Genomic DNA, 10,885 nt, shown 5'->3' on the forward strand with positions numbered 1-10,885 from the left:
AATTCAAATATGGAGCTTTAATAAGTTGTACATACGCACAATTTATTTGTAATTTTGAGTTTTAAGTAATATGCATTAATAAACAGTATTTACGCATAAAAAGTGGTTTTTAAGAGTCTTTATCAAATGATTTATAATATAGAATTATAATTTAATTTAAGTTTAATAATAAAATAATTTATTTTTGGTTTAATATTATAAATTTTATAAAGATAATAATTAAATATTCTGTTAGRATTTAATGATTATACTAATTATATTTTAGATTTAAAATGAGATGTTTATCCTGTATTTGATTGTGTTTATCTGCAGTTAGTTACACGAATTCATATATGAGATGAAATCGGATAGGGATGAATGAGTTTAAGAGTTTTTAAGAGTTTTAGCCAAATGCTTTATAATATAGTATAGATAATTAATATTTAATTAAATAAATAATATTAAAGGAGAAACATTTTATTTTTCTACTTGGGGTTAAAACTATTTTTTTTTATTTTAATAATATAAATTTTGAAATATCAATTTGTTGTCATTTAATTTCATCAACTATTTCAATAGCAACGTCCATGCCTATACAAGCTCAATTAACCTGACGAACTAAAACATCTTAGTAGCCAGAGGAAAAGAAAAAACACCAACAACAAAAGCACTCTGCTTGGCCAACACTGACACTGATCTCGATTCATAATCTAAAATATGTACTACTCATAAATGCAAAATATAACATGCCACAAAAGTTATCAAGATTTCTTTTTCATACCATTAATTATGCCATTTCTAACTACTACAAACACTTTAATTTCTAGCCAATACTTTCACAAAAGAATCTACATTATATCGAACCTTTCCATCTCTATAGCAATGTCGATCGGAGATTGATGTCAACCACCACATCCGCCGCCACAGCCGCCGCCGCAGGCGGTGGCGTGGTTGTCCGGATGTGAGTTGCGTTTGGATGAAGCACCATCGGCACAGGAAAAGACAAGAACCGCGAAAACGGAAAAGCCAACCAAGGCAATCCAGAAGACCATAATGGCTGTATGGTCTGCAAAACCTCCATGGATGCTGCCACCTTCTGCTTCCATTGATTCAGCCACTCCTTTCCATTGATCTAATCTTCCCATTTTCTGTCTGGTGGGTGTGTGGGGGATGAGGAGCTCCACAGGGGTTCTTTATAATTAATATCTTAGTTGACTTTGAATTTGTGAGTTTGACTTTGCTCTCATCCATGTGTGGCTGAATAGATATACGTGCTTATCTATCCTTCCATCTCTTTGTAATTGGTCAATATACAAAATGCTGAATGCTACCAGTTGGATATTTTTGGGTCTTCCAATTTCTTGGATCTCAAGGTTGAATGTGGTATTTATTTATTACAACTTTATAGCATTTATTGCTTTTTAAATATTCATATTTATATTATATTATAAAACATTTGATAAAAATCACTTTTTATGCGTAATGTATTGTTTATTAATTCATATTACTTAAAATTCAAGATTATAATAAGTATAACTTATTAAAGCTCCATATCTGAATTCGTGGAACTAACTGCAGATAAACACAATCACTTACAAGATAAACATTTCATTTTAAATATAAAAAATCTAAAATATAATTAGGATAATCATTGAGTTCTAACAGAATATTTAATTATTATATTTATAAAATGTTATATTATTAAATCAAAAATAAATTATTTCRTTATTAAACTTAAATTAAATTATAATAAAAAATAAATTAAAGAAATTACATAAAAAAATAAGAACTTTTAGATAGTTGATTTGATATTAACATTGATATATTTTTTTTCTTCAAATTTTTATGATATCTTTAAGTTTATATTTTATTCAAAAATAAAATCATTATTGCTTTATTGAAAACACATAAAATCGTATTATAGCATCGACAGAGACAAATAATAAAATAGAACATTAAAATCGAGATATGTCTCGCTACATTAAGCGAGTACTCTTCTAGTACCCCTTAATTTAGTGAATGGAATCTGGTTTTGCATATATTTTGATATACGATGTTGTGGTTAGATTTGACGAGACGTAATCCATTTATGTGAAAACCAGTCAATTTAGTTGATTTTCTTACTGATAACATTCTTTTAAACTGTTTTATTACGAAATCAATTTCCGAATGTGTTTCCATCAGTTACGTAACTTATGAAAACATCCAATATGAAAACGATTTGATTTACATGTGTTAGTATTAACATCAACTGCATCTATAACGTCATGAATTTATATTCTACATCTCGTTGCGGATGATAAACGATGCAAGTTTATTTCCATTTATTTCCGTTCACTTGTTCTCTTGGGATCTTACTAAGTACGTTAAATTCGAATTGCTTCAACGTATTTTTCATGTCTCTAATTCCTTTGCTTGCAAGATAATCAACTTCGTGCTCATATCGTTCGTAAAGAGCCGGCAAGGTTCCAATGCAAATAAGGCCTACAACACGATTAGATACAATAATTAAGTTGAATTCTTTTCACAGTGTTTGGAATATTATAAAAAGAGAACGTAAAAACTTACAGAGGTAAATAAGATTTAAAGAACTGAAATAACTTCCAATAACTGATATCATCCATAATGATGTCATCGTCTACAAAAGACAAAACGTATTAAAAAAAAATTTCACTCGAAAATCTATTCAACCGTTTGGTTTCCAGTTCAACGTAAGTTTTGCACATACCAAGAAAAACTGAGTGAGATCTTCCCCGCTTGATGTATAATAGAATTTGAGTAACAGACTATTTGTTTTCTTGTACAACCATTTAAATGCCGATTCTTGTATGGTCAGCTCTTCGAAATCAGGAAGATCCCTAAATGGAAATTTAACCAACATCAATGAAAACTACTTTCACACCTTTTTTTTTTATTAACCTGGATATCCAACCCGCTATGCGAGCCGACTAATCCTAGGGCAACCACCTGCTTTGCAGATAGCCCGGAGTCACCGCATTTGAACCTCCGTGGCCACAAGAGGATTTTTATTCCTCCTTGGATTTGAACCTGGGACCTCCTGGTACTTTTGACCTTTGGAGCCAAGCTCAAATCAATCAGACACCACCCTTGTGGTTTATTTTCACAGTTTTTATAAGTTAAAGTTAAATAACTTTGCTCATATAAGAGATCAAAATGCACAAGCGTTATACCATTGAGTGAATTTTGCTATGGTGTAGGTGATGTATAAGATCAACATCGCAAGAATAGCGATGTGACACAGAAGAGAGATGAGATTATACTCATAAACCTCGAAGAGAAACCACATCGCAGTAAACCCTAATAAAAGTGATGCTGATAGTCTCGTGTTCCTCCATAAAAGCACGTCCGCTACTGAAAACACGCATCAAACTTTACGTCAGTGGTAGGAACTGGCACATCGTATTGGCAAAACATTTGTAGGTAGAATCGAACGGTTTTAAAGGAAGAGAGGTGGGAGGTAGATTGAATAAGAATAACTTGAGTGTCGGTTTTAGCATTTCTAGAACTAAAGGGAGCATTAATAGAATTGTTTTTAATTATGAGATGTAGAAATTAATTACTCCCTCTAAATATCATTAGTTCAAAAGTGTAACAGTACACTTTTTTGTGTATTTTTTCATTGTGAACGCTTATTTTGGGACAAATGGGGTAAATAATTTGTCACAATATCCAAAATATATTTCAACAAGGACAAAAGAAGGCTTCAGAATCCAAATCAATACCATTGATTTGTTTGTTACAACAATAATAAACAACCTGATGCTATGGAGGGTCCTACTCGATTACGGGCTTTGATAAGTAACATTAGCTCGAATTTTTTTTAAAAAAAATTGTAATTTTATTAAATAACCTAAAATTAAATTATTTCAGTTTTCAGGGTATAAATGAATTGAACTCCATTCATTTTTGTTAATTTTGGATATATGAGCAATTTTTTTTTTTTGATTAACCTGGATATCCAACCCGCTATGCGAGTCGACTAATCCCATGGCGACCGCCTGCTTTGCAGATGGTCCGAAGTCACCGCATTTGAACCTCCGTGGCCATAAGTGGATTTTTATTCTTTTTTGAATTTGAACCTGAGACCTCCTGATATATATCCGGGCCAATTTGTGTCTACTTCAACAAATTCGATGTAATCTTAAAAAACAACTAAGAAATTAAAAGTAGTCTTGGATCTAGGGACTCAAAGGGTAATTAACTCTATTTCCGAACCAACAATGGAAGCTTTTTGGTGAACCATGACATCTAGGTAGAACTATGCAACTTTTCGTTGACGGCATAATAAAAAAAAAACCCAATTACTGATGAATTCAAAAGTACGGACATGTTGTCAAACATTTAAAAAATAATAATCATGTATTAGAAAATACCCTGTCCTTTTCCGATGGTGGAATGTAAATATCTTTTGACTGTCGCCACATTTTCTCGGATACTGTCGTCAGAGTCGGAAGAATGTGATATAGACATATGTATGTGGTAAATGTGTTGTAATTAATTGGAATTCTATGTATTTGGTACCATAAAATAATATTTATGTGTCAAATATATAGTCATAAGAAGGTTCTAAGCTTTGTAATGAAGATAGGTTTGGAAAAGGAAGAAAGGGATGACTTTGAAATGGCTTTTGGGGATTGCAAATTGTTTGTCTATCCTCTTTGATTCCTTTTTTAGTAAAATTGTATGAATGGATTACTACATTTTTATAATATGAATAATTAGTTTTTTTAGAAGGACCAAATTAAATATTATTTATTTTCAAAATAAAGATTGGAGGTCGTTTACTAAGCGCTTACCGGATAAACGTTTACTGACATCATTATCGATTTAACGTAGCAAGGAAGAATCTTACCCAGTAAGTGAGAGAAAAGACTTTTACCCGGTAAGAGTTCACCTGGTTTAAAATACTTGACCAACAATTCATTTTGATGATCAAGAATGTTAAATGATAAAACAAATAAGGTGATATCTCTTCTCATAAATTACTTACCTAAATTTTGATAAACGGTCCCTTAGTAAATAAAGATTTAAAGTATACATCGATTACATAAATACTATAATTTATATCTAAATTTAGTGTTTTTTTTTAAATTATATCAATTATATTTTCAACATCATTTTGCATTTTCAGTATGATTGATAAAAATAGATTAAAGAAAATCCATTGTAATCAAAAAAATTTCTCAATTCAAGTTTTTTTTATTAACCTGGATATCTAACTCGTTATGCGAGCCGATTAATCCCATGACGACCACCTGCTTTACAGATAGCCCGGAGTCACCACATTTGAACCTCTTTGACCACAAGAAGATTTTTATTCCTTCTACCATTTATGTTCAATTTAGGGTATTTAGCAGTCATATTTATGTATTCATAATCATATCAATTGTCTCATTGCTACAAGTGCTAGAACTAGAAATGAGAGAGAGGGATTGGTTTGTGATTGCTTTTGGCCAAATATGTTATTTCTTGTTATGGGTCTATGTCTCGAAGTACAAACTTGTCGAACCAGTTTAACACATTGTTAAGCGTTGAACATATTTATGGTATCATTCTGAAAATCTTTAAAATAAGAAGATTATGGATAAAGTTTTTATTTAAATATCAACAAATTATATATGTAAATAATGACAATGGTAACATTGAACATAAATGGTAATATAGCTCGAGCTAATGCTGATATATTAGTTTTTCTTTGAAGGATAAAAAAACCGACTCTAAAAAGAAAATTTAGCATGAAATATTGCAAATACTATGGACCAGTTTGTGAAAATATGTAGAATATCGTTAGATTATTCTACGAAAAGAATCCTTGTGGAGAGAAGAAAAATGATTCAAATCTAACCCATATAAGATTCGAAGAGGTTGTTTGGTTGGTTTTCCATTAAGTAATGTATGCATAAAGTTGTATGTATAGATTGATCTGTATGTACAGATTGAGAATGTTTTTATTTAGGAAGATTTTTCATAGATGGAATGAACATGTTTTTTAATTGGAAAGGGCATGTTTGGAAAAACTAGACATTCTACACAAACCTCCCCATATAAGCTTATTGAACAAGTCATAATATATATCATTAAATCAGTATCAACCTGTCCAAAAAAGTTATAATTGGTCAATTAACTCGTTTACCAAATCCGGCTGTTTTGCATAATATTATCATGAAAAAGAATTGAATTTGTATAGAAGTTAAACTTTAAAACCAAAAATATCATAAATTGTGTACAAAATAAAGGCCAAGTATATAAAATTTTGTAACAGATGCTAGTCTGAAAATTGCAGCAAGGGAAGCATGATCCATGCACAAGGTTTTGGAATTTGACCTGACATCAAAATATGCAGATTCTACTTCCATTTATATATTCTTTGTCTCGTTTTACAATAACATTATGCATCAATTAATGATCTTGATTATAAAAATACCAACCAGAAGCGGAACACAGATGGTCTGGATCAACAATAGTGGAGGAGCCCAAAAGAATTTTATACTTACAACCTTAATGGATCGGAGATAATTCACTCGATCGGGAAAAAAGCCCAGGGGCCAAGGACCCTATGGCCATCCGCCCCTGATACCAACCAAAATTCGTCTTAATAATAACTTACCAATATAAAAGTTGTACATATTTCATTTTAATAAAGCTTAAACATAACATAATCTTGTGTTTTTTTTTTTTTTCCTTTTTCTACAATATGATACTATTAACGAAATTATAGCCGTTGTAACTTAATGAAATCAAAGCTTTTCAAACTGACCGGCATTTCCATGGTTTCGATTCTCTGGGAAACCAGAAGACGTCATACCCACTCCTTCATTGTGGTGCTTCTCCCATCCACCCGTATCTGCCTTGGAATGGACTGAATAATAAACAATGGATGCCACCATCGACAAGAATGTTAAGGCGGCCCCAGCAGCAAACACTCCTTTGCGTAGGGTGTCACAAGACAGATCTGCACCGTAGATGCCTCGATATTTAGTGTGGTAAGCATTTTTTGTGGATCCCGCCAGTAGGCATGCCTCGGCCCCTAGAAAGCTAACCCTGTTCACATGTACAAATTAAGATAAATAAATAACTAATTAATGCTTATTAGGTAGGGAGGTTTTGATCATTGCTCTTCTACGACACATTTTGCCATTTTGGGATAGAGAACTGGTTTCATACACTCTACACGAAAAGGAAATCGTAATTATTGAAGTCACAAGCATACAACTTTGTAAAACTCCTTCAATCTTCTAAATCCCTAAAAGATTCTGTGAATAATTTGGAAGGGAAAACTGGGAGGCTTGGTTCTGCTTCGTACCCTAAAATAACCCCCCACATGGTTGTTGTGCAGTATGAATGTGCATCCAATGCATTCAGCAGCAGTACAACATTAGTATAAATGTGATACACGAAAATTGAATGCATGACATGCACGTCTACACGAAAGGTAAAGTGAACGATATGACACACTTGTGCAATATTTACCGCATGGACAAAAATATCAAAAGAACTTGTGTTTGAATCCATGATAACATGCATAAAAGATGTGAAATCATTTTAAATATCCTCATTCTTTCTTGCAAGGTGAACCTTATGACTAGCATCTGCAATACATTCCGCATGATAAGATGTTGGAGAATTTACAAAGCACAACTGTTGAACATATTAATCATGTAAAATGCATGGTATACAGAATATATTACCCTAAGTACAATTCTTGAAAATAAAACATGGTAGCCTATGATGTAAGGACTAGGTTAGGTTTACCATTTGAGGTCCAACCTTATAAATTGTTACATAACAGTTGATGCAGTATTGCAGTGCATTAAATCATGAATGGGGAAGGAGAAATTATAACGCAGGAATTGACCTGTGGCAGATACTGCATTCATTCCCTATGTTATCTCCCAATAGTATAGACCAGGTGATTCAAATTTAACGTCATTTGATTGTAAATGAACGGGTACATGATTTTACATATGGATTGTTAATTTGATTTCTGATCAGGGTGCATCACCTCCTCTATCACCCAACAAATTGCTTGTAAATGAAAATGGATTGACCAGAGACCTTTTTTTTTTTGGGAAATTGGGGCCTAATATCGAAGTCTCACCAATATTTTATATCATATCACATGTCATCTGACTTAACTACCGAATAACAGCACACAAACCAATGATCACAATTACAGATATTCATAATATGATACTACATGAACACTCTTTTTAGGCTCACCAACTGATGTTTTCTTAATAAAAGATATCATATATCTGAAACTGGCGATTGCAGTGGTTCTCTAACTGTAAGATCAGATTGTCAATATTATATTTCTAAAAGATTGATCTGATTTGCTAATCTGATAACTACTTTTTATTTATCCAATAACCCAATAATTCTTAGAATACTTTATAAACACATGTACATTGCAGTAATTACAAATATACACCTATATTCTTCTAAGAACAGAAATTGTTATACTCTGATTTATAACTTTCTATTTCTAACTATTTGGGAGGTTTAAGAGCTTTTTGCAACTCATATGACATATATCCATTGTGTGGTCAAACTAATCTCTGGTTCAATAAGTATTTTGGTTTTTATCATTTCTATTGATCAAGATTTCGAGTCAATGTAACATTGGCCATATATCTAGTCTTATCCCTTTTTAGTTTATATCCAAGTTTGAAATTGTCATGTGACACTTCATGAGCTCCTGGATCAGTCACACAGGCTCTTTCAGAAAGTTTTTCAAGTTCGCAATATTTAAGTTGCAAGTTTTAAGCCCTAAACTGATATATCCACACTAGATAATTGGACAATGATGGGATCATTAGAGAGCTATAGCTCATCATTCAGTGAAGAGTGATACATGTTTACATTTCACAGATCTATTTCCATCTTGGAATTAGAAAAATGCAATGGATGCTTGTACCACACAAGACTACCAAAGAAGAAGTAGTTCATTGTACAAGCATCCATAGCATGTATTGTAGATACAAGATCAGGAAAAAAGTTGGAATTCAATCAATATCAACAGATTTAAGTTTCAACTTTAGAACTCAAACAAACGAAAATTGCAAAACATAATTGAAAGTAAATCATTATGGTACTGAAATGATAGAATCTAGTGCAACCATATCATGATGACTTACAAGCAGAAAGATTATAGTTGTACCACGTATTTATGTTTGAAGCAACCATTCCTAATAAAGTTTCATATCGAAGATTAATAGATTCAATTCCATGTGCTGGGCCAGCATTTGGACGGTGCTAAGGATTGACAGTCTAGCCCTAATGTTCCCAACACGTGAACATACAGAGTTTGTTTCAATTACTCATTACTCCGTGACAACGAGTATAACCAAACAAGCACACGAGGGACCCACACTCAACCCTAACTAAAAGAATATCGGCAACATGAAGATGACTGCAGGCCGTTCAAACAGCACTCAGAATCTAACAACTAGAGAATAAGTTTGGGACGACTAATTGAGGATGATCAATTAAGTGAAAGATAAAACTCACCAGGAGAAAATGAAGAAGAAGATGGACAGAGTTCTCGACCTACCCCTCACAAGACCTTTACCAAAGCACAGACACTTGGTAACACCGTTAACAACCGTCTGAGAAATCAGCAACAATCCAAACGCAGAGAGACCGTACGCCGTCGACGCATCGGAAGCGTAGACACAGTAAGTAGACTCATCATACTGATCCGGTACCACTTTCGCCTTTTGATTAACAAAAAAGAAAAAAGAAAAATGAAGTACAGGTTTCAATTAGTGATATACATGTAAGAACGAAGAAAATTGAGTACCGTGCTACGTCGACGTTCGGCGCCGATGGCGAGGACGAAGGCCATGAGGTGAAAGGAAACGATAAGGACGAGAACTGAGATAGAGACCGCCATTAACGAGTAGCAGAGTGAGGCGTTGGAGTTGAGACAGAGAGTATTTGGACTGCTTTTGAAATGGGAATCGGGTTTTAAGGGCTTTTTTTGCCTACAAAGTGGTTTGGAGGAAACTTGCTTTTACTTTTTGGACCCTCCACTCGTCCCTTCCTTTTTCATTTATTTTAATGCTGGCATTGGCATACAAGTTGTTTATACGATTTTTTTATGATGACGTAGCCAACAGTTAAACGATATTAATTAATTAATTATAGAATTAAATACAAATTTGGTTACACTTAAAGTGGTTCGGTTAAGTTTCCGTTAGTGAGGGACATTTTTGTCTATTCACTTTCCTCTTTTTTAACTTCAATTTTCGATAATGAATTTGGTCTCTTATACACCTTTTAGGGGCTGTTTGACAATTGCTGAATGATTTGGTGTTGAATGATTAAGTGGTCAAAATGATTAAGAAGCTCTCATGATATAGTGCAAAATGAAATATAATTGTTTGTAATTATGTACAATAAAATTAGAGCTCTTAATGGTTAAAGGAGATTGAAGATACAAAATCATTCAGAGGATTTTAAAATCATTAAAAGGCAGACTTTTTTTGTCAAATAAGATTCAACTCTTAACGATTCAGATATTGTCTCTTAATGAAACCATTAAGAGATAAACAAACAACTCCTTACTTTTATAACATATTTGATCATTCAAACTAATTTACATCATTATAACAAATTTGGTCTCTCAAACGTTTTTTTTATTTTTATAACAGATTTGGTTCATCCCTCAACTTTCATTTTTAGCATTTGATCCTTCCATTTAGTAGATAAAAGTTGGTGGCATAAACATATAATTTTTAAATATAATTAACAAAATAATTAAATAAAATTTGATGCTGGGATTTTGTTATTAAATATTTTATCTTTTTGGAAAAATTACTTTTCATGAAATTTTTAAAAGTTTAAAACTAAATACCTAATAATTTTTAATGTATATAATAAT

General features: G+C 32.4%; 2 protein-coding genes across 2 annotated transcripts; both read right to left on the bottom strand.

Annotated features, from left to right (window-relative positions):
- Positions 1-2,166: 2,166 nt before the first annotated feature.
- LOC112525914 (reticulon-like protein B9) lies at positions 2,167-4,504 on the bottom strand. The gene is made up of 5 exons (XM_025136230.1): positions 4,374-4,504; positions 3,171-3,351; positions 2,708-2,837; positions 2,548-2,617; positions 2,167-2,463 (listed from the first exon to the last, which is right to left on the bottom strand). Exons 1-5 carry the CDS (start codon positions 4,468-4,470, stop codon positions 2,294-2,296), a joined length of 648 nt encoding a protein of 215 aa, XP_024991998.1. The 5' UTR covers positions 4,471-4,504; the 3' UTR covers positions 2,167-2,293.
- Positions 4,505-6,584: 2,080 nt separating this feature from the next.
- On the bottom strand, positions 6,585-9,983 carry LOC112524064. Its single transcript, XM_025133687.1, has 3 exons — positions 9,803-9,983; positions 9,511-9,716; positions 6,585-7,041 (listed from the first exon to the last, which is right to left on the bottom strand). The coding sequence occupies exons 1-3, from the start codon at positions 9,893-9,895 to the stop codon at positions 6,738-6,740; spliced, it is 603 nt and encodes a 200-aa protein (XP_024989455.1). The 5' UTR covers positions 9,896-9,983; the 3' UTR covers positions 6,585-6,737.
- Between the last annotated feature and the right edge of the window lie 902 nt (positions 9,984-10,885).

This window comes from Cynara cardunculus (assembly GCF_001531365.2).
Source record: "Cynara cardunculus var. scolymus isolate 2C chromosome LG 13, CcrdV1, whole genome shotgun sequence".
NCBI lineage: Eukaryota > Viridiplantae > Streptophyta > Magnoliopsida > Asterales > Asteraceae > Cynara > Cynara cardunculus.